Raw genomic sequence first — 27,448 nt, 5'->3', positions numbered from 1 at the left:
CACATTTTAAATGGTGATGCTTCCAGACTGCCCTAACGGGTGTTCTGTGACTGCACTGCTGCCCCCCTCCCCCCACCCCCACTGCCCTGAATCAGGGGAGGAGGAGAGCACGTGCTTTCCCACGCCTGCACACACAGTGGGTGTTACAGTTTTCCGTCTGACTGCGGAATCAGGGCACCTGTCGGTATTTCAAATCCTCTTGATTAACATGAGGTGGAGCGCCTTTCAGGCCTTCATTAGCCAATCGCATCCCTTTTACTATGAATTGGTTTTGTATAGACTTTGCTTTTTTTTTTTTTTTCAATTGGATTGTTCATTTCCCTTACCAATTTATAGAAATTCTTACATGCATCGTGGCTATAAATCCCTGTGGGTTACTTGTATCTGTGCATGGACACGGTTTGTGCCCTTACTGGCATGGCACAGTGGGGAGGATGTGAGCTGCTGATTTCAGGATGGAGGAACTATTCACGAAGAGGGCAGGAAAACAGACGAGAGACCGAAAGAGGGAGTCTGTCTTTAGTCACCTCTGCGGAGTTAGGGCAGTGATGTGTTGAAGAAAATCACATGATTTGAAGATAAACAGATTAAAGTTCATGCCTTACTAACAGAGATTTTGGACAAATTAACTTCTTTGAGGCTCAATTCCTTGTACCATTCAGGGATTTAATGACTTCACTTTATAAAGCATTGTTGCATGGAATAAATGAGTGGATTCATGTCAAGGACTTGCTTCAGGGTCTGGCCCTCCATGTTTGAACAATAAATAGTTTATAGTGTGAACCCAATAAAAGGAGTCACACAGGTGCCTTCTGACATCTTAAAGGGCCATGGACACAAGCTTACCATATTATTATCCTTTTCTCATAATATACTGGAAGTCTGTGAAATATTCCTAAATCTTCTTCACTCAGAGTTTGGAGACTGGAACATTCCTGAGCGTCAGGCCACCTCCCACTTTCACTGATTGGCAAATGAGGACTTTAGGACTGGAAGCGAGGGTGGGGCTAACTCAGAGTAGAGAACCGGGCAGGGAGAACCGAAGGAGACAACTGCCAAGGAGAAAGGCACGAGCCGCGTTCACCATGGCTGGAACAAAGGCACTTCTGACGTTAGAAAACTTCATTAATGGAAAGTTTGTACCTTGTAACTCCTATCTTGATTCTTATGATCCGTCCACGGGGGAAGTATATTGCAGAGTGCCAAACAGTGGGAAAGAAGAGGTGAGTGGGGCGCCTGGCTGGGACAGTTCGTTGAGCATCCCTTGGTCTTGCTCAGGTTCTGTGTGATCACAGGGCCGTAGGATCGAGCCCCGCATTGGGCTTGTGCTCAGCGCAGAGTCTGCTTAAAGGCTCTTTCTTCCTCCGCCTTTGCCCCTCCCCTCCCCCTCTTTCTCTCAAATAAATAAATGAATGAATCTTAAAAAAAAAGAGAGAGAGAGAGAGAGAAGAGGTGAGTATATTCACTTAGAGAAGATGGAAATAGACCTCATGTGCTGATGAATTACGTGTCACTTTTCTAGGAGCAAAGGGAGTTGGGAAAAGGTGTAGAATTGTTAAACACTAGCAGAGGGAAGATTTTAGTGCTGGGAAGGTTTGCTTGGTAATGGGACTTTTAGGGTGCAGGATTCCCAGGCTATCCGAAAGCGTTCTTATGACACCTTTTGAAATGGTGTAAAGTGAAGACTATCCTCCATTTTCAGGAAGTCCGCGTTAGGCAACTTGGCTTTTGGGAAAGAAATAATAAGTATGGTAGCGGCTTTTTTCATAGAAGTGAAAATCCTCTTTGTATTTCTTTTGGTGAGTGAAAACAGGTGCTAACGTAAAAGCGAGCGGCCTCCTGTGAGCTTCCAAACGGGGATGCCTATGCCTGGCACAAAGCCCATGACTTCGTGCAGAACACGCAAGTGATCAATGAGGCGTCTTAATACATAGCTACATCTCTCAGACATTCCTTATTAGTGGTCTAGTAAAAAGTATTTTTTGTTAAGAATGGTCCGTGTTTCTGTTTCCTTTTCTTTACTAAGCGTTGCCTAACTTTGCCACTATATTCATGGATTTCTAAAAAAAAAAACAAAAAACAAAAACAAACAAAAAAAAACCTTGTTGCTCCACTAAAACAAGCAAAAGTGAAAAACCCAGGGATTGATTTTAGATTATCCTCTAATAATGCCTTATGTCTTTAAAATATCTAGTGATTTAAAACTGATCGTTTGATGAAATGCAAAATCAAATTCCCATGTATTCTTGCATTTAAATTTAACACCATCACTCAAAGTGCTTAATGGTACAAACATTAAAATTTTTTTTTAGTGATGCAAAATTTTATTTAAGAAGTTTTATAAAATGTTGGATATATTCAATTAGCTATCAGTTATTTCATTGACAATGTAAAAGTGTCTGGGGTGATGAATATGGCTAATGTATGTATGCTCTTCTAATGCCTAATGGGTTTTACTTTTTAAGGCACAAAAAACTAGATTATTTATTTATTATTTAAAACAATTTTTTAGAACTAGATTATTTAAAAGCCAACTGTAGTCTTCATATACAAATAAGTATCTATAAATAAGCCTTCTGATACTAAGCCACTATTTCTCTTTTATTAATAACATTTTAAAACTGTCTTGCATTAAAAAAAAAAAACCTTTAGACTTGTGGACAAAAGTTTGCAGACATTGGCTAATCTGTTGGTTAAACTGTAACCCACAATTCTGTTTCAAATGACTTGGGATAAATGTGGGAAATCCAGCTTTGTGTTATCCAATCCTCCTGGTCTCTAAGTGTTTTCCAAAGTGCTGTTAAAAATGACAAATATGACAAATGTTGTGGAAATATTTTCTGCGGCTAATGGTTCATGCCTTTTCAGAAGATAGAATGCAGTACAGAGGCATCTGCTAGGAGAGGAATAAATATTTTGGATTTCCCAGCAATTTAACTTGCAAATATTCTCTCTGATCCCACAAGTCTCAGTTTTGGCTCGCTTGAAAAATATCATCAACACACAAACTGCACACCCAGTTTCACAGAAAGTCTCTTAAAGAAAGTGCTGCTGGTGTTGCTAACAGGTTTTGCTGCGTGCTCCACGTTCACTAAGCCCTCTAATACAAATTACACCCAATGGGAGTCATAACAACCTACTAATAAGACTCTATCATCACCCTATTCCACAGATGACAGTGAGCTAACATTCTCATCTCTGATGCCTAGATCACACACACACACACACACACACACACGCACATGCACAGACACACACAGAGATTCGAGGTGGCATTTACATGATAGCTTTGTGATCATAAGCACAAACCAGAGTCTGACTGCATGGCTCCGAAGACCAGCTGTACTGCTCAGTATCTACTGTCTTGACTTAGAGCTGAACTTCCTTGTGCCTCAGTCTCCTTACCTATAAAATGGGAATAACAGTAATACCTGTCTTCTAGTGTGGTTCTGAGGATGAAACAGACTGATGCAAAGCCCTTCTTGTTTGGCATACGTAAATGCTTTCCAGGTGTTAGCTTTTGCTCATATAGATTTAATACGTATTCTATACTACACAGACATAGCCACCTTAGAACATATGACTGGACCTGAGTTTTCTGCATAGCAAAAATCTTAGATTTTGTATCGACAACCTCAGGAAGATGAGATTTTACACTAAGCATGGGAGGAAGGAGCCCTTCTCTTGTTGGCTGGCAGCCAGGCCCCTGGGAGGAGGCGGCTTCTGGTGGTGAACAGCACAGCCCACCTTCTCCCTTCTTCCCGTCCTCGGGTCCACAGTAGAGATTCAGCTTTTCAACAGAAACCACCACTTTTCCAGAAATGTATAATGAAGAGGAGAATCACGTCATCCTTTATTCAGCTCAGCTGGAAGTGACTCTGTTTATAAAGGAAACAGAGAAGGAGTGTGGATCAGATTTGGGGGGAGAGGGCGGCTGAATTGTCAGGTCACGTGGCACAAGAAAGAGGCTTGTGGTTGCCTGAAGCCTGTGGAAAAGGATTCTGAGGCTGGGCCCGGGCCCAGGGGTGGAAGAAAGCTGTGAGTAATTCTAGAGTCTTGTCATGCGTGTGATGGGGGAGAAAGCTGAGACATAGGCTATGGATTTGCTATCTCCGGGAAAGACTGCTTCGACTTCGCCGAAGACCCCAAGACTCATTTTGCCTTGCAGGAATTGGCCTTGCTCGAACCTTCCCATATACTATTTCCTTTTGGATTTGCTCCAAAACCAGGTTTCCAAGCTATCTGTTCAAACATGGACGCCCTCCTTTCCCACAGAGGCCTCTTTCACTGGGCAGAGCCAGGCAGGCTACAGGGACCGTGGCTCTGCCATAGCAGGCCAGCTGTGGTCTTGGAACCACGGAGATCTGGGTTTGAGTCCTGACACTGTCACTTATTAGCTGTGTGACCTCTGCTGAGTTACTTGAGTTCTCTGTGCCTCGGTTTCCTCATCCGCAAAATGGGCATAGCAATAGTCAGGGTACAGAATTCTAAAACAGGTGAAATAAAATAATTTGTGCGTTTAGCATATTCTTTATATATAAAAATTAGTAATTTTTGAGTGGTCTTTTTTTAAAAAATATTTATTTGACAGGCAGAGATCACAATTAGGCAGAGAGGCAGACAGAGAGAGGAAGGGAAGCAGGCTCTCTGCTGAGCAGAGAGCCCGATGCGGGGCTGAATCCCAGGACCCTGGGATCACGACCTGAACTGAAGGCAGAGGCTTTAACCCACTGAGCCACCCAGGCGCCCCTTGAGTGGTCATTTTGAGTGGAAATGACAATCTGAGGATATGATTTCAAACAAACTTTCAGACTTTGTCAGATATGTTGGATCTGGATTAAAAGCTGAGGGATTCTACACATCTTAGTGATGTTTTCTCTCTCATATGCTACTGAAAAAAATTTTTGTATTTTAACGTGATTAAAAATGTGCATCTGTTAAAATTCAAATAACTTCCTTCTGATGGCCGCATCTGAATACCCTGGTCAAAATGGAGCATTCTTCTCTGTTTTTGTGGTGCCCCTGATTCTCTGGTCACATAAACACCATCTTGCAGGTAACTCAGCATGAGGAGGCCTTGAATATTTGAAATCAGGCAGAAGGAAATTAGGCGGGGGTGAACCTGTGTATTCTGGATTCATCCAACCTCAAGAGCAACGGTCTTAAGCTGACCCTCCTCCTCTTTCTCCTCAAAGATTGAAGCCGCAGTGGAGGCGGCCAGAGCAGCCTTCCCGGGCTGGTCGGCCCGGAGCCCCCAGGAGCGCTCGCAGGTGCTGCACCGGCTGGCGGATCTGCTGGAACAGTCCCTGGAGGAGCTGGCCCAGGCAGAATCCAGGGACCAAGGTGAGTTGCGGCTTGCCCGTCCTGTACCGGCCAGTGCAGTGCCTAAGGAAGAGTGCAGTACTAATCCTCAGATGTCGGCCATGCCTGCCCTACTTCCGATTGGTCAGGTGACCTCCAGCCTCTTAACTACAAGGGATGGGACTCGGGTACTTCCTCCATAGTAGCCCCCCCAAGTTGCCTCCCTCTAGTAGATGTGGGGCAAAGGGAAGAAGAGGATCCTTCTAGGTAGGCCATTCAAAGCAAAAATAATTGAAGAGCAGGTTATTTAGAAAGAATCTGTATGTCAGTATCGAACTCCCAACACAACTTCCCAATTTTAACTCCTTCCCAGAAGCGTAAGTAATGGATTAAATGTCCAATAGTAATATCTATTGGGAAACCCCGAGATCTTTTAAAATGATACAGATGCTTATAAATCAGCTTAAAGTTAGAAGGCAGCCTGAATCCAAACTCTTAAGGAGATGCTTCCTGCCGGTGCTGCTGACACTGGGGGTCCCCCTGAATCACCAAAGACAACTAAGGAACAACCCAGAAAAGCTATGTTTCTCTTTTTGTTCAGTTCAGAAGCTAGGGCATACATGGGGCACGTGGTGAGTGAGTGAGGGCCACACGGCATCCTTGGGGTCCCCTCAGCCTTTCTGGCACGTTCCCATCTTAAGGACTCCACCCCGTGTTGGGGAGATGTTTAGTATACATCATCTGTTTGTCAAAGTGGTTTCATTGTGTCGTGCAGCTACAGCTGTCTTAATACCCATTACTCCAAGCCCTCCTAGCAGGTACAAAGCTTGGTGATTTTGACTTGAAAGAGCTGATGTGAGCGGAGTGGTAGCCTCTGGCAGATTCATGATAGCCACGAATTGTTCAGCCCGCAAAGCAAAGATGGTTTCACTTAATTTTAACGCCCCCCCATTTCATCTGATAACTTCATACCTAATTATTTCATGGTTCTATGAGACCATGACCAGCTCTCTGTGTCGTGAGGGGATGAAGTTTCAGGCTGGAGAGGACCAACATTCCGTCTGCGTGAGCTGGGATACGTGTATGATCATGTCTTCTCCATCCCCCGGGGAAGCAGGCGGACAGTGCTTTCTGTTGTTGGCTTCTTTCAGGGAAAACCATAACACTGGCCAGAACCATGGACATTCCCCGGTCTGTGCAGAACTTCCGGTTCTTCGCCTCCTCCATCCTGCACCACACGTCTGAGTGCACGCACATGGACCACCTGGGCTGTCTGCACTACACCGTGCGGGCCCCGGTGGGGATCGGTGGGTGCTGGGGGAAAGCCTGTTCTGCGGGGGTGCCCAGGGATGCTCCCTCCATTCTGTAGAACTCGTCTAAAGGAACAGACCAAGAGGAAGGAAAGAGATGACTTCTACTTCGGCTGAAAATGAATGGGCCTCAAAAATCTATTTCTAGTTTATTTTCTTTGTCTCACATTCCCTACTTATTCCTGAAACACTGTTCTTGGGAAATTAGCAGGAAAAGAAGGATGCCGGGAGGAAATTCACATACGAAGGTTTCCACCGCCCCCAACATTAAAAACATTTTTTTTCCCCAGAGAATTTTGTAGTCAAGAGCAAGGATTTTGGGTATGTGCGGGGGCCAGTTTCATAACATTTCTATACCTCAGGATTCTTGTCTTAAAAGGGAGAATAGTTTTAATTTTATATTTATATATGTTAGTGTGAATTAAATTAGTACGTGTAGAGCTCTCTGAATTAACTGCTTCCTGCTTTCTTTTAGAGGATAAGTGAACCTGAGCAATGACTCAATCTGTCCACTAGATGTCACTGTTCCTCCAACCCCCAAATACGCATACTTAACTAGTTACATTTTATGATGGGATAAAAGTAAATAAATTCAAAGGAATGAAAACAGGACACATTACCACTTTGGTTATTTGAACTCTTTGGAAATCATATTTTGAAGGAATTAGGAAAAACTCAAACTTCTCTCTTAGAAGTATGGTGATATATCATGCTGAAAAAAAACTCTGTTATCCTATAAAGAAAAGATTTTCTAGTGAGAAATATAATCATATAAAATATATGTTGACTTTCACAGCATAGGTTTAAGGGAAGAGTATAAATAAGATGAATCCATTTACAAATTCATAAAGTAAATTTTTTTTTTTTGAGAGTTTTATGGTTGGAAGTTTTATGGTTCCAGAACATTGCATGGAGACACATTCTAGATGCTGGTTCTGTTACTTATTTAGCAATTCTATCTGGTCATGAAACAGGTGATAACCCAGAGAGAATTTTTTATTAAAAAATCCTCTGGCTGGCCAAAATGGATTTCATAGTCTATGCATCAAGTTTCCCTGGCTTTACTAATCAGAAGGCCCCCACATGGCAGACTAAGAATTCATTTGCTCTTATTTTACCACTAATTCTAAAAAGCTTGAGATTTTATGCCTTAATCCACAATAGGTTAGAAACAGTGATGGAAAAACTTAAAAGAAATAGTAGTTAGACAGTTGGATGATGAAGAAGGAGAGAGAAGTTTAAAAAAAATGTAAAGGCCAGTCTATAAATCTCAAAACTCATCACATTCTGGAACCGTTTAGCCTCTTGGCCCTGGAGCTTACATTGCCCTTGTTCATAAATACAGCCGTTACATCAACAAGAAAAGAGTAAATTGTATTGCTTTATAGTTTTAAGAGGCACAGTTGCTTATAATACATTTTAGAGTTATTTCCCCAAAGTTGGCTACAAGTAAGCCAAGGTGGGGGTTTTAGAAGGGTAAGCCCAAGTTTCATGCAGGGTGGAGGAGTTCCACGTCAATAAACCCAGTCTGGCCAGTCTAGTTTGAGGGTCCTGCCTTTGGTGGCAGTGTTTCTGTTCTCCTCTTGTAGCTGGTCTGATCAGCCCTTGGAATTTGCCACTCTACTTGCTGACCTGGAAGGTGGCGCCGGCCATCGCGGCTGGCAATACCGTGATAGCCAAGCCCAGCGAGCTGACGTCAGTGACGGCGTGGATGATGTGCAAACTCCTGGAGAAAGCAGGTAATGAGCGGTGGCTTTGGAGAGGTACAGGACTGGCTTTGGGGTTGCAAGTTTTGTGGGTCTCAGCCGCCACAACGTCGCTGACATGTGAAAAGTTGTTCTGACTAGAAATCTGCTCACCAAAATTGATTCCATTGACATCTTTGGTTTTCCTCTCTCTGATCCTTTTCTGAGAAATCCCCTTCACACACAGGGTTGGATCACACTCCTTCCTTTTCTTCACCCCTGTCCTCCCGGCGGCGGTGGGGTGGGGGTCTGTCAGGCAATGACATGATTGCACACCTGTGAGTGAGAACAGGCTTAAAGATCCCTGTCAACTCCCACACCAGCCTGTTCCAGAGATCGTCTTCAGTGGATGGTTTAAAATCTTCTATTTGAACCACTTGTTAATCTTGATGCAAATAAGACTGCCCTTAAGTACTTCTCTGGTTTGTATGATTATACGATACCTGCTAGAAATGGGCATTTTTAAGAGATTTGAATATACCTCCCTCAGTTTTCTCTACATTTGGAGCCACCGTGTGGAAACTGATATAATACGGCTCCTTGGCCTCTTTATGTCAACAGTGTCCTGGCCACGTTCAAGGTATTTTCCTGGGTAGGTTCTAGGGTATAACTCAGCATGGGCGCAGTCTGACTCTGCACCAGGGTTGTGTCAGGAGAACCTAGCTTGCAACGTACAGGAAAGCCCCTCGTTGTTAGGTCCCTCTGCTCAGGTCTCCATATCACCCTGCTCTGTGTACTTCCTTCAAGTCCACAGAGAAGGTAGTATTGGGCTCACCCATATCCATAAAGTAGGTGCTTGGAAAGAACCCATACCTCCCTCTTCTGGATACCTTATCTCTCCAAGCAAAAACATACATATTGGCTTCCAAGAAAGTTGAGCCAGTTTTTACTCCAGGATTTAGATGGCAGGGCGAACTATGTGGCCTTATGACTCTGTCTAGCTGCCCATTTCCCTTGTATTGTACAAAGGAATGATTTGATCCATTTTTGCCTTCCCTTGTATTGTACACCCCAGCTTCAGCCTTTGGGGTGACATTTATGGATGCCCTAGGCTTCTAGAGGGTTATGATAGAAATGTGCCTATCTCTCTAATGTCCCAAGGGTATCATTCCTTCTTTACATGAGGGATCATTTTCTAATGCCATTCTTTGCAAAATTAAGTGCCTAGTATCTACAGAGTTCCAAGGCCTTTCTTCCCTCTCTGTTGGCTATAGGTTCCCTGGAGTAGAGAGAAGGGGCCGATGCTGTGCCATGATCTATGTTGAGGAGGGCAGCCCTGCAGGTGGGACAAAGCCACAGAGCTGTGTTCCCAGAACCACTCTCTCTTGAAGTCAACCACATCTTGATCTATGAAGATTTCTCTTCCCTAAGCACTCTCCCCTTCCATATGCCCAGCTCCTGGGCTACAAGAGAGTTCTACATTTCCATGTATTTGCATAGCGTTGATCTTATTTCTTGTGAATGAATAAGCTTGTTATACCAAGACAGTTCTTCCTTCCTTTCCTGCCTCTGCTGGCTTTGCTAAGCTTTCTTCCTCTGGGCACCACGGAGAGTGTAAGGCTCAAATTGCACCTGTCTTAAGCCCTCAGTTTCTCCATGTGGATTGAGAATCTGTACGAGATGTGTTGAATACTATACACAAAAGAAAACTAAGACGACCTGCTGGTGCATTCTTGATATTTATAGAGCCAGTCCTTGGGTCCGGAGCATTCATACAGACTTGACAGTTGACCCTCCTGTGAAGTAAAGTAATTTTAAAAGTATACAGTGAGTGCCCCTTTTGTAGTTCTAGAACAGTTATTCTTGACAGCACCAGACGCCTGCCTCATTCCTGCAGTGTCCAGGGAAAGCAGATTTCTGTCCTTTCCTAGTTTTGTTCTGCCCAGTGGAAGCTTGTTGCCATCCTTCCCCATCCCGGTCCCTGGTGCAGGGAATCTATGCCCTGTGCTGTCTGTTAGCCACCTATTCTGAGTTTTACTGAATTATCATTTGCCAACGTAGTGCGTCCTTTCTCTGGTAACTGGCATATCTTAAGGGTAGAAAAATCTCATTACTGTCTCGATCAAATTGGCAAAGTGGTGCTGAGAATTACTGGCCAGTAGGTAAACGCATTAACACCAAAGCTCAAGGGAATGTAAAGTGTTAATGCCGTTGTGTAGAAGGCAATTGGCCTGCTGAAGTGAACTCATTTTCCTGGGATGATAAATATGTGGTGTTTCTGAGTTTTCTTCACTCTTCATTAAAATGCTGTTGTATACATTAGCTGTGATTTGATCCATTTTTGCCTTCAGGATTTATAAAGCCCAATAGTCCACCTTCTCTGGCCCCCAAACCCCAATCAGAAAGTATTGGGCAAATATTCACATGCTCACTGTCTGATGGAGATGCAGGACCCCCCAGCCTGCAAATGGTGGGAAACTTGACCTTGTTTCTCCCCCATCAACCACCGTGAGGGCCCCTCTCCTGAGCCCTCTCTTTGCCCCAACATGGGCTTAGCGGCTGTCACATGGTGTCTGACTCTGGGCCTGTCCTCCATGGCAGAGTGATCTGTGATCCAGGACCAACCCAAGCTAGATTTCAGTATGTGTGCACCTGTGGGTAAAGGAGAGGCCATTAGAGGGGAAGCTCCCCCAGATACCACCAGGAGTCATTGATTCCCCACACCTGTCTCTGAGGCTCACATGAGCGGGGGTGATCCCCTCAGGTGATCACACCAGGGCTCTGGCTTGATGGAAAGGTGTTCTGGTTGATGATGGATCATCAATGCCAACTTGTTATTTGTACTCTAAAATCATATTCTGGAAGAGATGGTTTGAATCCAACAGAGCATGTTTCTTTAGAAAGAGAATGTCTAACCTGGACAGGGAAAGGTAGTGGGAGCAGGGAAGTAGTTAAAAAACCTTACACGTTGGAGGTTTTCTGCATCTCTGTACTTCCAGGCTGGAGAAATATGGGAAAGAAACTCAGCTAATCTCCTAAACCCTAAGACACAACACGATTGCACTTAGATTTTTCTTTCTGGACACATAAAGCTTTCCAGAGTCAAGGACCATTTCTGATTTGGATAATATATACTAAGTCTCCATTCATTCATTCACGTAATTATTTGTTAACCGTGTGCCCTCGGTTTTGCCTCCTAGTGGTTGTCCTTTAGCCTCATTCTGCCTCAGATTGGTTGAGGTGAGGATATGAGTCCTCCCTGCCTCATCCAGTAGCTAGGAGATCTAGATCACTTCCAGCAGTGACTGGCCCACAGTGAATGCGGGCACTTACTGGTATTAATCTATCTGGCAAACTAGGGCCTTAGCGTACAGGGGCCAGTGGGGAGCAGTAGGGTCTCATGCTAGAAAGATGGGGCTCCCGTTTTAGGATGTATTTGGCACTTTAAGTCAGTTCTAGAGTGTATGTCTGTACCATGGGACACAGGACCTTTAACTCAATACTCACCTTCTTGGAGGATCCCAAAAGAGCCCAAGGGAGCCCAAGGGAGCCCTCCCTCCCTTCCCTGGGCCAAGCCAGTCAATCTCTCCTTCTGTCCACTTCACATTTTCACACTGAATCGTGACTCCTCAACGCCCATGTGGAGCAGGGTTCTTCTACCTTCCAGGGCTTGACCTGCCTGAGGACATCTCTGTGACCCGAGCCCTTGATGCCTAGTCAATATTATGGAATGAATTAATTAGATGGTTCTACTCTTCATTTTTCTAAGGCAAAGCACCTGGAAATAGCCCACCTCGGGCACACTGGATTTGAGCTATAGTCTTTGCTTTGCCATTAAACTAGAGACAGCCATAAAATATGCTCCCCTCCATTCGAACTACTTCACTTCCAAGGAGAGCCTCCTTGTCACTGAAAGTTCTCAACACACGGAGAATTACTGTTGTAATTTCTGTTACTGTTTCTGTATCCCATCCAGATACAGACCTGGACACTGTTCTGTTTCCTGTCCAGGTGTCCCACCAGGTGTGGTAAATATTGTGTTTGGAACAGGGCCCAGGGTTGGCGAGGCCCTGGTGTCCCATCCAGAGGTACCCCTCATATCCTTCACGGGGAGCCAGCCCACGGCCGAGCGGATCACACAGCTGAGTGCCCCGCACTACAAGAAGCTGTCCCTGGAGCTGGGGGGCAAGAACCCCGCTATCATCTTCGAGGACGCCAACCTGGAGGAGTGCATTCCAACGACTGTCAGGTCCAGCTTCGCCAACCAGGTGTGTCCTCTGGGTTGGTGTGTTTTGTTCTGAGTTTGTTTGTTTTAAAATTCTGTGACCCAGTCAGCCTGGATCCGTTTCATCACAGTGCCAAGCCAGGAGCGAGTGGGTCAATCTGGGGCTATTTCAGGGAAAGGAGATTTTGACATTGTGTTATGCCATCGACTCTGTTTTGTCTCAGTGTCCATCTGTGGTTCTTGTGGAATCACAGCTTCTCTTGGGCAAACACCTGTTCTTGAGCTTTATTGGGTATAAGCCATGGGCAAAGTGATTGACTGTTTGCTCCTCTAAGCTTTTTCATCCCTGTATTCATAGAGTCACCCCCATTCTCTTCTTGCTCTCTGAATGTCCTATCTCCAGTAAACCTTGTGCTCCCCAAAGCATCCCAAATGTAGCACACACTTAGAAATAAATGCCTAAACCAGTCTAGGGGATGTTGCTGATGTCACAGAGTCATGGGCAACTTGGTATCTCCCGAAATTGTGTAACAGATGTTTTTCTGGAAGCCACAGTTCTCAGCAGATTCTTCGAGGCGGTGGCATCCCAAAAGGTTAGGAACACTGACCCAGATAGACCGGATGGTAAACCTCACAGAGTCTGCTCTGGGGCTACATTCGACTTTAAATGCCCCAGCATCAGGTCTCGGGTAGAGCAGGTATGCACAAATACTGAATGATTTTCTCCAAAGGGCCTGCTTTTTAAAAATGTTAGCAGTGAACAAAGAATCTACTAAAGAGTTAGAACTGCCATAGAAAGAAAGATGAGTGAAATGAGATATATCTTTATTTAACTTGCCCAATTTGCTTTACGTAACCTTTTGAACCTTCATTTCCTTGCCTGGAAACTCCTGGAAGCAGTAATGATGTCTTCCAGTAGCGTTTTTGTGAGTTGTAGAATGAAAACCATTCTTGACAGTGGTTATTTTTGTGATCGTTATCATTGTAATTATTTCTCTCACAGTCATTCTTAGAGAAAGTGGCTTCACTGTGTCTGTAGAGAGCGTTTTTTTGGATCAACAGACTTAAATTTTAAGATTTTAGAAAATAGACTTGTAATTTTATGATGCAGCTATTTCAATCATTAAAGTAAACAAGTATCCAAATGAACAATGAAATCAAGCATTTTGGTGTCTTAGTGACAAAACGGGGGTTAGGGACAAGCTGAGGACTGCGAAATAGCCCAGAGGACATCAGGTGAACTCTGCATGAAAAAAAAAATGTACTCTGAGTGCCGAGATGGACTGTGGCTTCTTGGCTACCGGGATTGTGCCAGAACTTGAAATTGCTAAGAGAACCTTCCTCTTGGGGGGGTATTTTAAATGTCCTTGGGGAAGAGGACAGGAACCCAACTGGCTAATTCAAGACAATAGGCAGATTTTAGGCAAACTACAGGGGTTGGTTTCTTTTTCTTTAACCAAGAGCTGAGTCCCATGTAGTGAACACTTCTTCCTCAGTTGAACATAATGGGCCCCTTTGAAACATCTCTGCCAGACGTAGTCTCCTTTGGCCAGGGGCACACTCACACTTCGACGAGCTGTGAGACACTGAAGAAATGAATGGACTTCAGCATCACTTGGCCTGAAGTTGAAACTTCTGGTGCCTGGTGGCCCTGGGCTTGGGTTCGTTCAAAGCTCCATTTCCTAATTGTAAGCTGGGAAACCTATGGCATCGTAGAATTATTATTGAAAAAGCACCCTGCACAGTCTCTGGAATGCAGTAAATAATATTTCCCTTTTCTCATTTCCTCAAAAGTCATGCTACCAGAGATCCTGGCATTACCTAGGCTTTCCTGGCACTAAGTAATCAGGAAAACACTGACTGTGTAACCCCCCAACTCTCTTTACCACACCCTCCCTCCCCACACGGCAGGGGACACTTGTGTCTAGAGAGTTCCCAAGCCAGATACACAGATAGTTCTTACAGTGATGCTGGGTTGCAGAGAGAATTCTTTTTTCCAAAACAGTGACTATTTGATTTGGACAATACACCTTTGCACAGCTGTCAAAATAATTAGAAATATTCCATCGTTAGGATGGTTTGAAGATCAAATATAAATGTGGTGAAAATCGTTATTATTGCAGAAAATCGTTATTTATGCAGAAATGTACTAACCATACATACATAATGATTTGAGATGTCTAGACTGTGGTTTGTAAGTGACCGCACGCTATATTCAGACGATAGTAAGGATCATTTTTCCCTCAGGCTCCTGTTAGTATCTCTGCCCCGAACAGGCAGTATCTCTGTTTGGATGTCTAGGAGGCATCCGAACCTTAACCCATGCCAAGCAGATCTCTTGCTTTCCCTCCATCCCCTATCCCTGCAATACCGCTCCTCTCCCTGCCTTAGGCTTGCCTTTGGGGGCTAAAGCACTACCATCTGAGGTTCCATCAAAAACCTGGGACTTGACCTTGTTCTTACCCCAACCTCCTATCTCACTAATCCATCAACCCATCTTTTTGGTTCAATTATTCTAATATATCCTGGAACCCCCCTGCTTCCGCAGAGCACCAATACCAGTTTTCTCGCACTTGGGGGTTCCATGTCCCTTTATGAATCTGGTGATGTCAGTGGATACCTATCACTTCGCCCAGCTCCGCTGGTCCTGCCCTGGTACAAGCTACCTCCGCATGCCTGGACTGCTGGAATATGCTGTGAACTCTACCCTGACCACACTCGTTCTCTTCCATTCTACTCCCCACGGCTGCTGGAACAACTCTTTAACAATGGAAATCGATCATATCATGCTGCTGCTTAAAGCCTTCCACTGGCTTTTCATGATCCCGGGAGCAAGATGCAAACTCCTTGTGAGTCTGTGGGACTCCGTATGGTAGGGCCTTGCTCTCATCTCCTGCCCTCCCTTCTTACTCTCCCTGCCCCCATTCCTGCCTCCACTCCCAGCCTCAGCCCTGCCTGCCTTCTGCTTTGCCTCACACACCACACCCCTGCAAGCACGCTCCTGCAGCAAGAAGCCGGTCTACCCTGCCTCCTGAGAATTGCCTTCCTTGGCATCTAGCCCAGTCAGCTCCTCCTCACCAACCAAGGGTCCATTCAAACAGCCCCTCCCCAAAAGAGCCTTCCAGAACTCCCTTTACTCCAAGGGACTAAAAGCAGCACTTTCCCATTGATTTCTGTTCCCATCCTCTGCTTAGTTTTCTTGTATTGTTTTGCTCATGACCTGAAATTGTATTGTTGATTGAGCTCATTGACCTGTGCTGTTGTCTGACTTCCCCATAAGAGTGTGTGTTCCTGGGACTTTGTTTTGTTTATCAGTGTCTCCCATGGCCTCGAGCAGTGCCTGGCACATGGCAGGTAGGTGATCAGAGATGCAGGGTGACCTACTCATGAAGGCGTGTGTCTCGTCATTGTCTTCATGTGTCATTCTTGGCAGGGCGAAATCTGCCTCTGTACCAGCAGAATCTTTGTCCAGAAGAGCATCTATAGTGAATTTTTGGAGAAGTTTGTACAAGCTACCAGAATGTGGAAAGTTGGCATTCCCTCTGATCCATCGGCCAGCATGGGAGCTCTGATAAGTAAAGCTCATTTGGAGAAAGTAAGTCAGTTTTCTGCAATGGGAGTTTGGGGAGAAGCCCAGTGCAGGGCATAGCACACATTTCTGCTTTGAAATGTTGTCATTACCACCCTATTCTTAAAAAAATTCTGACCTGTAGGAAATGGTCTCTGGATACAGTGTCTACAGATGTTGTCCAGGTTAAAGCCATGTCTACATGGAATAAATGAATTGGAGATGTCAGCATGTAGATACCATTGAGAGCAAGGAAGAGAAATTTTAAACATAAGGGTCAGCAGATAAGAATGACGTGAATTAAAAAAAAAAAAAAGAATGGCGTGAATTAAGGGTGGCAGGAATTTCCATCGATAAAAGTTCCCAGTGGAATGGGTTCTGCCTGTGGCTTACAGCAGATGCAATTCTGGACGTGCCATGCCTGCTGGTTATGTGGTCCTTAGTGGGTAGAGTTAGTGGTAGTCTACATGGGAGAAGCCGTTGATGGCCTCTGGGTGGTTTATGGAATTTAGGTCTTTAAGGTCATCTTCATGTATTACCTGATGTGACTCCCAAAATAAGTCACAGAACGCTGGAGCTGGGGGACTTTGTTTTCAGCTGTGGTAACTGAGACCCACCAAGGAAGATGTACCCCTGTCCGTTAGCCAGTGAGGGACAGAGCCTTTACTTAAGTTTGTAGAAATCTTTGACTCTGCATAGTATTGGGAGATTTACTACATTTTAACTTTGTTCTTTACAGCATTGTGAAGCACAGAGGCTCTTAGCCAAGGGTATAGCAGCTCAGTGGTCTCCTCTTATTTCTTCAGTTTTCCCAGTGAACTACGAAGCAGGGTGAAGAGGGGAGAAGGTGCTGAGGGCTCAGGAGGGAAGAGAAGGTTTGAAACAGTCCTGCAGGACATCAGAAGGGATTCCCGTTGTTTCTAGCATTGTAGCCACAGAAGGTGTGGACAAAATCCAAGAACCCTAATAGATCTAAACCACAAATGATATTTGATTTTTTTTTTAAGACTTGAAACATTGACGAGGTTTTAGGCCCGGTGTCAACCGCTCCCTCACGAATCCTAGCCCAGAAAAACCATCTTCTATGAAACCAAATTATGCTGGAAAGACAAGTGTTTATTTAACACGTTGGTTGGATTTTGTTTGCTTACTGTCCTTTCAGTGTAGTGTACTTAAGTGCCATGAATAACTCTGAAAATGGTGAAGCTTACAGTTAGCAGTTTGCTTTTTTTTTTCCTGACCACATTCAAACATAAGCCCAAATTTATCTTTCAAACAGAAGTTTTTAAAAACTCCCTTGTATTTTTACCATGATATATTTTCTATCTCAGTCAAATAACTAAGAAAAGGAATAAACTTTCTATTTTGGAATAACTTAAGATTTATAGAAAAATCTCAGAATCTCAGGGCAGAGAGTTTCTATATCCACTCACGCAGCTTTCCCGTTTGCTAACATCTTCCAAGTAAACGATACAATTGTCCACACTAAGAAACCAATGTAGCACATGACTGTATGCCAATCTGCAGATTTTTCAATTAACCTCTCTTGACTTTCTACTTGATCCTTATAGAAAATAATTTTTCAGGCACTTGCTTATTAAAACAAAGTACAATTAATTACTCTGTACCCATTTCAGAAAGCTCCATGGCTCTGCTGCTTTTAGGGAGAAAGATTTTGTACACATAGTTAAAATTTCAAAATTGGGGCACCTGGGTGGCTCAGTGGGTTGAGACCTCTGCCTTCGGCTCAGGTCATGATCCCAGGGTCCTGGGATCGAGCCCCGCATCGGGCTCTCTGCTCAGCAGAGAGCCTGCTTCCCTTCCTCTCTCTGACTGCCTCTCTGCCTAATTGTGATCTCTGCCTGTCAAATAAATAAATAAAATCTTTAAAAAAAATTTCAGAATTTTTAAATCATTGGCCAATTTATTATTATTTTTATTATTATTATTAAAAGATTTTATTTATTTGAGAGAGAGAGCAGGTAAGAGAGCATGAGCAGCGTGGGGAGAGAGAAGCAGGCTCCCAGCTGAGCAGGGAGCCCCATGCTGGGCTCCATCCCAGAACCCTGCGATCACGACCTGAGCCAAAGGGAGATGCTCAACCGGCTGAGCCACCCAGGTGCCCTGGCCATTTTATTTTATTTTTATTTTTCTAGGGAAGAACACTAAAGATTGTATTCCCATTACTCCACCACATATAAACTTGCTGCGATCAGTGGAGCCCTCTTGTTTTGTCGTCCTACAGACTGGATCTCTCCCTGCTAGAGTAGAGCGCCCCGCAGGTGGGCTGACATTGCCTCCCCCATGTGAGGCCACGGGGCAGTCCTACTAAGACTTCGATGGCTTCTGGACATCTGTCATCTTCACTGCTCCACCTTGAGCACAGGTGCCCAGATGCAAGGAGTCACGACTTCCCCCTCTGAGTCTCCCACCAGGTGGACCCATGATGGGGGGCTTGAAGATGGATTCTTGTGAGCAGGCGCTGGGTATCTTGGCCCTTGAGAGAGAGAGAGAGATAATGGAAGCAGCTAGGGCAGTGTAAATGTGGCCTTTTCAGTGGGACTCTTTTCAGCTGGGTATGCTGCTTCGGAGATCAAGAAGGGTGTGCAGACGTTCCACCAGTGGTCATCTGTCCTCGCCTCTCACCAGAGAGCTGTGGAGGCTGCGTCCCAGGGGAGGCCAGGCGGCCATCTTCTATCCCACTTCTCCTCTGCAGCTGGTCTGTGTCTGCTTTGAAGCAAACTAGCCCTGCAGAGTCTGGGGTCTTTGTGTCCATCTTGCTTCTCTGTGGTTGTCAGGATAGATGGCGAGGCAGTGACCCAGGAGTCCGACTAGAATATGCAGAAGTTGTTAAGCTGTTCAGTCATGGCAAAGGGCTCAGAACCTCACAGAGATGCAGCTTGCTCCTAAGTGGACGAGTGACTGGCCTGCCTCCCAGGGATGTAGGCGACTCTGTCCTCAAGGAGGGTAGAAAAGGCTCTCTGCCTGTTTCACAGGTTGCTTTTTGTTTTTGTTTTTCTTTTTCCCCCCTCGAATGCTTTTCCACGCGACTGTCCAGAGAATCTGGCTCGATCCCAGCCTGCCCAAAGATGCAGGAAATTGGAGATGGGATTCTGAGTGTTAACAGCGAGGCTGGCGGAGCGCAGGGCAAATTCACAGGTGCATTCCCCGATAGGGCCAGGCTGCAGGCTGTTAACAAAGGTCCACTTTTGCAGTTGGCTAGCTTCTTTTGTTGGATTAAAAAACAAACAAACAAACAAACAAACAAACTAAAACAAACTGACTTGCAGGGTGGGCATGTCTCTGAAATTTCCCAGCTTGTAAGCCTCAGATGGTGTGTGATACCATCACCTTCCTCACCAACAGCATCAGTGGTGGCTGGCATTCAAAAGACTTACTGCATGCCAGACATTATGCTAAATATTTTACATACATTTTATCTAAGCTTATGAATAGATGGGAGTGTTATTCCCATTTTTCAGAGGGGAAACTGAGCATTGAAAAACTGAGCAAGTGGAGGCTCTGGGATTTGAACTCTTGGGGCTCCCCGCCCACCCACCTGACCTCTGTGCTAGGATTTTATGGGCAAAGCTACCAAGTACTAGCTACTCTCTGCTCTTAGAGAAAGTTTTGTAGTTATAATTTATACATTTTATGGCATATTAGCAGTCACAACATTTTCTTTTTTCACATTTTCCTGAACATCTCAGTTCCTGAGCTGCTAGTTGAAATATCATTCTATCATCCAGAAAATAAATTTAGTTTAGTGTGAGTTTAATATATCTTATATATTAAAAATTTTGAAAGGTTTGCATTTTGAAAACAGACACTTTCCTTCATATTTTGTTATCCAAGAATGTCTCTGAGATAATCATGAAATTCCACGTAGATGAGATGATCTGAAGCCACTCTGTGTTTAATCATGGAAAAAAGTTCTGGCCCTGCATTCAGCAGGTGCTCCTGGAGATCTTTATCTCAACTTCCCCTGTACATGCATCATGCTGCCTTTGGCATCTCTTAATTAATCTAAGTGGGTTGTTTCAAGAGGAGTAAGAGAATAGGGGAAAGAGAAGTCCAGACCTAATTTAGTTTTCATCTGCAAACTAGACAAGGGCTTTTTCTGGGAGAGCTTTGAGATCATTGCACATGTTGGGGGAAAATGTGTAGCAGAGCGGAATATGAAGCTGTTCCAAATATTCTATCTTTTAGAAGTCTTTGAACTCATGGTTTATTAACTGTTCTATAAGCTAGAGTAAAATTAAAAATAAGACAACAGTACTTTTTAATTTTTATATGGCAAACACATAACTCTATGTTGAGCATGGTTTTACAATGGAGAACTTACCTAATACGGGACAGAATGCTCAGATGAATATGTGATACGTAGGGATCCAAAGTATGGTTTCAAAATTTACCCTGCCTTTGATGTACCGCTTAACTGTTGTTTTATACTTTTAATTTTTGAGATCACTTTTCTACTTCTCCTATGCTCAGGGGTAGGATAATGTTATCATTGTGACTGCAATGAAATTTCCATACATAAACATACATATCCTTTTATAAGGAGTCATTTCTACAACCACTGTGAATAAACATCTGTCACTGTCTCCAAGTTACTGGGTTTACTTATTACATAATTTATTTCCCATTATAGTTAGCTATTCTATATTAACTAGATATATTTTCAGAATGCAATCAGTAATGAGACTAGAAGTTAGAAATGATTTGTTCTGGAAGCCTTTCTTGGCCTTTCATGAAATCTTATGCACCATTCAATCTCCCATATTCTGCAACGGACAGAGCCCCCTCCCCCGCCGCCCCGCACAAGGAGTAACTATTCTTTTGTGTATCTATTAGTGTGAATTCTAGCTTTCCTGTTTACTAGTGGTATGAACCATCTACCTTTTCTGAGGTCTAATTTTATCATCTGCAAATAGGCGGTAATAATACATAGCTAATAGAGTTTTAAGAGAATTAAATGAGAATGTATGAAAAGCATTTATCTATGTGCCTCGGACTTAGACAGTAAAGAAATGACACCCCTCCTCTTCCGTCTGGGGGCTGACTGCCCAAATGATGGTCAGAGCACTTCTGCCCTCAGGCTTAGCAGTGGCCTTATCCATATTTCCTAGATGATTAAAAAATATCGAGCTTTCTGCTGCTTTGTGTCAAGGCAAATGGTAAGATGTTGCTAATCATGGTTTTCACCCTCCCAGGTCAGAAGTTACATCAAGAGAGCCCAGTTGGAAGGGGCCCGGATTCTGTGTGGTGAGGGGGTGGACACGTTGAGTCTCCCCGCCAGGAATCGTGCAGGATACTTTATGCTTCCCACAGTGATAACAGACATTAAGGATGAATCTTGCTGCATGAAGGAAGAGATATTTGGTCCAGTGACGTGTGTCGTCCCCTTCGAGAGCGAAGAGGAAGTGATTCAAAGAGCCAACAATGTTAAATACGGGTTGGCAGCCACGGTGTGGTCCAGCAACGTGGGCCGTATCCACCGGGTGGCTAAGAAATTGCAGTCCGGCTTGGTCTGGACGAACTGCTGGCTCATCAGAGAGCTCAACCTTCCTTTTGGGGGGATGAAGAGTTCTGGGGTAGGTAGAGAAGGAGCCAAGGACTCTTACGAATTTTTCACTGAAGTCAAAACCATCACCATTAAACACTGACCCTGGCTAGTGGAGAAGCCGTGGTCCATGGCTGGCTGCAGAGAATCAGTAGTCCAGTGCGGCGAGCAGATATCCCGGCATAAATTCCTGCCACATCTTTGCTCAGCGGGGTTTCTCTACCTCTTGCTCCGCAGTTTGTCCTTTTCATTCGTTGTCACAGAGAGGCTGTCTGTTTTCCCTGTGGAGTCAAAGAAGAGACTTCTGAGCAGGAATGCACAAAAAGGAAGCCAAGTAATTGTCAGGTTCCTTCTCTATTGTGTCCTCGCTGTAGTTTTTTTCATTGTTTTGATTGAATTCTTGGAAATTCACAGATAATCATTTTTTTTTCATTTTTAAGTATATATAAGAATGTCAATGATAAACATAGCATGGAATTTGTCCGAGAAGACCTAAATGGTAGGTCCCACTAAATACATCTGTAAAAGGACAAAGAAAAATAAAAATAATGACTACTTTTGGAGGAAATTTGAAGCAAGAAGAGGAAATAGTTTGATCCATTTCTACTCAAGTGTAATCAATTCCAGTTCTTCGGGTCTGTCTCCCTTGAGGCTTACAACCCACTAATCCTAAAAGAATAAACGTTAAGCAATTTTAGTAGCCAGTATGACGTATGTCTTCTTCTTGAATTATCCTTTATTCCTCTTAGGGGTATGGACTTCATGCAAAGTGATAGAGGTATTTCTCATGGCATTTTTATTTTTAGGTCTCCTAATGATCAGAGAAGAAAACTGAGGTTTAGAGATTAAAGTAGCATGCTCAAGGTCACACGAATGCTAAGGGGCAGAGGAAGGATTTGAACCCAGGGCTGGCTCTCAGTCTCCATAGCAGCCACAGTGGCTTGCATAGCAGCCACAGTCTTACAGTTCATCGAACACATTGTGTTGGGTCTCCTCTCCGTGTCTCCCTCCCTCTCCCCCTCTCCCCTGTCCCTCTCAGGCAAGCAACTCAGGAACTCCTCAGGCACAGCCCTTCCTACACCAACTGAAACCAACCGTTTGCATGTCTGCCCAGCTGGACAGGAATTGCCTGAAGGCCCAGGCAGTGCTGCTCCCCACCCACCCCCACCCTCCAAAGTCTTCATTCCCAGCACAGGGCCTGGCACACAGAAGGTGCACCAAACAACTTCCAGGGATGGAATGAGGTCTTCTTAGTGCTCTGGGGTGTTTGTTGCACAGTGTTTCGGGATGTGGGTTGGGCCAGAGGGGTCAGAATAGTCTTCATGGTTTGTGTAGGTTTTCGGATATGTTGGCTTGTTCTCAAATGCTGAAAAACATAAGCCCTTTGGAGGTCAAGCAGGTGCCGAATCATATCTGGTTCCCAGCTTCTCCCTCCCCTCCCTTCTCCTTTTCTCACCAGCCCTGTTCTCCAGCTCACACCCCAGAGTCTTCATTAGTTAAATTTAGAAGCAATTCCAAGAGGCAGTAGGAGGAATTTCAGTAGCTCCTAGTCTCTAAGAACCCACATCTTTGGTCTTATACCTGGTCTAGCCCAAGCTCGTCCTTATTTCTGAAACCTAAGCCACATCTTGATTCCACATTCTGGCGACTGAACATCTTTGCTCCCCATGCCTCAGGACCCACCTCCCACCCTGCTTGTGTTCTGACTCCAAGACTGTTCTCTAGGACATGGAGCTGGCCCTGCTCCTGTCCCTTCTTGTCTGGGCTCTGGATCTTGTCTTGTGGAGGGGGCTGCTTCCTGCGGACAGCCATTCTGGATGCCAGTTCCCTCCTCTGTGCCTCTCTGGAGCGTCAGAAGCTTCTCCTGGGCTCATGAGGCGGTCCCATTGACCAGATGCCATTCTCTATCACCCCAACACGGACCCAGTGCTCAGTTGTGAACACCAGTGGCTTTGATTTCAGGTCCCCTGTGGGTCTGCACCAGCATGATGACAGAGTCGCCACAGAGCAGCACCTCTGTGGCTGCAAGGCCGCCAGGTCCCCTGCCTGCTGGACGTAGGGCCACTCCAGAAAACCCTCAAAGGGGACGCATGAGGGTTCTGATCCTATCCGTTGAGTTTTATTTCTGAGCTGGGTGATGGGGGCTTGCATGTTTGCTGTGCTCTTTCACACGTAGGAACTACATACTGAAAGGAAAAAGTGAATCGTGGATTGTGGGTCATGGCAGGGGGACAGCCTGGCCCCTGCACAGGGAGCTCAGAGCAGGGTGAGCCCCCTCTTCCCCACAGAGCCACTGTCGGGGGCTGATGAGAGGTGACCCAGATGGAAAGCAGGTGCTGGGGGGGCAGGAACAGGGACTCTGAGGAGCCCAGCTTCTGAGTGTGCCTTTCAGTGCTCCCCAGTCTGGGAGGTCTCTGGTTCACATGCAGATTGAGTTCCAGTAGGTCTGGGTGGGGCCTGATTGTACTTGGAGTGTCAAGGACTTTGAGAACCCTCTGTAGGAGCTGAGGCTCCCATGATCCCTCCTCCCCGCCTTCCCAGCTCTCAGGAGCAGCCCCTCCTGCACTGGTCCCCTCTTAGACCCAGAAGAAGTGCTCAAACACCGGAGCTGACCTTCCTGGGAGAAGGTCTCCAGTGCAGTGGTTGGCACTGAGGCTGAGATAACTTGGGACCCTGCAGCTTCAAGGAGGAGAGACATCCACTGAAGCATTTCCCCGTCCAGGTAGAGCAGGTCCTCCCTCCATGGCTCCTTTGGAAGGTGCACACTGAGCAGTCTATGCAGCCCCAAAAGAAGCCTGTCTCTGATCCCTTGCACACAGAAACGTAAGGTTAGCCCCTCCATCCAGGGAAGGGGGTTACCAGTAAACTGCTCTTCCAAACCCCAAAAGATAACTTTGCCCACTACCTATAATAATCAACCAGTACACTTTTTATTCAACATTATTACGGGTCAGTCAAGGCTCATGAACTGTTTGATGAAAGACCAACTAACTGGGGGAGGAAGAGATAAAAGAAGAGGTGGTTGAACATTGAATTCATCTCAGAGATTTGAGCACCCAGCACGTTAGTCACCACAGAGCGCGGTTATGCCAAAGGAGTGAACCAGGGGCGTGAGAGAGACCTTGAAAATGAAACATTGGCTTCCCAGATAAAATGAAAAATCAATAGAATGGAACCATTGGTTTGGCTGACAGCTAAAGTACTAATCTGGAAGGTCAAGTTGAGAGAATAGCTCAGGATGCAGAGAATGACAGAAAGGAAAAATATGAGAGAGAAGTTGAGATGGGGGATCGATCCGGAAAGCTGATAATTCATCTGAGAGAACAGAGGTGGAGAAGCAAATAAATGATAAAAAGGAATATCTCTGAACGAAAAAACTTTCCCATGAAAAACACTCACCATGTGCCAGGAGCTATTCTGCTGAAATTTAACAATTCCTAACATAAAGCTTGCAGTGAGAATTACCAGGATACCTACAAGCTCTGCCCCCAACCCCCCAAACCCACAAATACAAGCATAAGGTGGTTCATCATACATTTTCCATTAATAGTACTGATTTTGGAAGACAGTAGAGCAAGATTTCAAAGTTCTCAGGAAACGTTATTTTGAACCTAAATTTTATAGCCAGCTAGCCTGTTACTCAAGGATCCAGGCAAAATAAGACAATGTCTCAGGAGTTTACTCTTTGCGATGTGATTTGGGTTGTAACTCAGGAGAAGGAAAAACGAATCCAACACACAGCAGAACTTCTGAGGAACAAAATGAAAAGAAATTTCAAATTAGCAGCAGCAAACAGGCCTAGAAAGCAGTTGGCCCAAAGTAGAACACTGTAGACAGGACGTGGTGGTTGATGAACCCTGGTTAAAAAGATGTGTAACAATCCAGAAGATCTTCAATCTGTAAAAAGGTCCCCCAAGTCTGTTCTCTCCATTACAATAAAGGGAACAAAAACTATTCAGAAGTGATGATCAGATGAAGTGAACTGAAGTGCTATGTGACTTGGAAAAAAAGAAAAGGTCTAAATAAAGCAACTCCATTTTTCCATTATTTTTTGGATGGATTTTTTGGTGACATAAAGTTGCATTTCCATCTTTATGGGCCTTACATACTACTTGGTTCTCTTTCTCTCTCTTTTTTAAAGGTTTTATTTATTTACTTAATAGAGAGAGAGAGAGAGACAGAGAGAGATCACAAGTAGGCAGAGCAGTAGGCGGGGGGGGGGGGAAGGAGGCTCCCCGCCGAGCAGAGAGCCCGATGCGGGGCTCGATCCCAGGACCCCGAGGTCACCACCTGAGCTGAAGGCAGAGGCTTAACCCACTGAGTCACCCAGGCGCCCCTCTCTCTCTCTCTTTTTTTTTTTAAGATGTTATTTATTGATTTGCCAGAGAGAGGGTCTCTCTCTGTGACCCCAAACCAAACCAAACCAAAACAAAGTTGCTTCTGAAAAGTAAAACTATGGCCAGGCAAAGGGGTATTTAGCATAACAGAGAGAGGTTCATCTAAATCATGAGGTACCCTTTGAGTTTATTTTTTTAAAACATGTTTGAACAGTCTTTTGTAAATAATAGCATATATATTTAAAAGCTCTCCCAGCGATGCTTTGTTATACATGTGGGAATTGGGAAGAACGGGCTCTACACAGTCTGGAGTATTCTAAGTCGATGGCCCTCTGAGCCCTGGTTGCCTTAAGAGATCTGAGCTCCCCCGAGGTCCTGGAGGCTCAGCCTGACTGCGGAGAACCTGGGAAACCAGTCCTGGTTAGGTCAAGGGAGGAAGCCTCCTCTGGTGCCCCTGGCTTGGCCAGTCTGCTCAACCGGCATTCCAGAGAGGAAGAGGACAGGAGAACCTCCTTCCCCTGGCCTGCGCATGGAGGGGGAGGGGCAGTTTCGGATAATTCACCTGCCTCAGGCCATCCCTACTGGATCTCCCCTAAGCCTGACCTGAGACTTTTAAAAGAAAACGCCAAAGCTTTGGATTTCCTTATCTGCTGGGAAGTTCCCATGTCCTTTTCTCGGACATGGGTGTGACTGCCTGTGACCTACATTAGGGCTGAACCCACCCCTAGGATGTCCCGTGGACAAGACTCTCACTTCAGGCTTTTCAGATGAAGGTTTCAGGGTGTAGTCTTAGGAAGACATTTTGTTCATGGGTGTCGAAAGCAAGCCTTCTGGAACATGTCCTTGTGGTCATTAGCCTAACGGGTCCGAGCATTCATATTGTCAGTCTCGGCTGCTTTGTTCGTCAGGACCCCACTCGGTGCTGACTCACCCCAGGGCCTGTGCAAAGCATCAGACTCACTTCTCGGAGGCCTTGCCAAAGATTTGATGGGCAGGCTTTCTGGGAAGAGTCCTATTTCCGACTGCAACCGGCCATTCATCAATCATCGGGAATTTGCCTAATGTTGCCTGTTAGCAAAGGATATGTCATGTCCTCACTCGCATTTCACTTTCCCATCCCACACCTCATTGCTTTCCTTGTCCACATTCCTCAGTCCAATCTTTTTTCAGGAGGTATCATTACACTCCAACCTCATCTCGTAATTGCCTTTCCAGTGTGACTCAACGTTTTCCAACAGAGCACTGAAAAATACTCCTCGGAATATTAAGGACCGGGGAGGTCATTGAATCATAGCGAGGCAGCATTGCCAGGGATCCCGAGATCACCCTGTGTCACTCCCCATTTCCCGATGGACCACTGAGGCACAAAGAGGCTAACTGGCTTGCCAAAGATCCTACAGCAAACCCTCCCTCCAAGTGGAACTGGAGGTACAGAAATAGACAAGCATCCGAGAGA

The 27,448-nt window shown here is 45.1% G+C and overlaps 1 protein-coding gene across 1 annotated transcript; it reads left to right on the top strand.

Moving 5' to 3' along the window:
* Positions 1 to 1,010: 1,010 nt before the first annotated feature.
* ALDH8A1 (aldehyde dehydrogenase 8 family member A1) lies at positions 1,011 to 22,359 on the top strand. Its single transcript, XM_047732371.1, has 7 exons — positions 1,011 to 1,223; positions 5,196 to 5,343; positions 6,453 to 6,608; positions 8,201 to 8,350; positions 12,308 to 12,564; positions 15,955 to 16,116; positions 21,306 to 22,359. The coding sequence occupies exons 1-7, from the start codon at positions 1,086 to 1,088 to the stop codon at positions 21,756 to 21,758; spliced, it is 1,464 nt and encodes a 487-aa protein (XP_047588327.1). The 5' UTR covers positions 1,011 to 1,085; the 3' UTR covers positions 21,759 to 22,359.
* The last annotated feature ends 5,089 nt before the right edge of the window (positions 22,360 to 27,448 follow it).

This window comes from Lutra lutra, chromosome 6, assembly GCF_902655055.1.
Source record: "Lutra lutra chromosome 6, mLutLut1.2, whole genome shotgun sequence".
Taxonomy (NCBI): Eukaryota; Metazoa; Chordata; class Mammalia; order Carnivora; family Mustelidae; genus Lutra; species Lutra lutra.
Note: the sequence above shows the minus strand (reverse complement) of the source record. Positions and strands in the feature narration are given on the sequence as shown.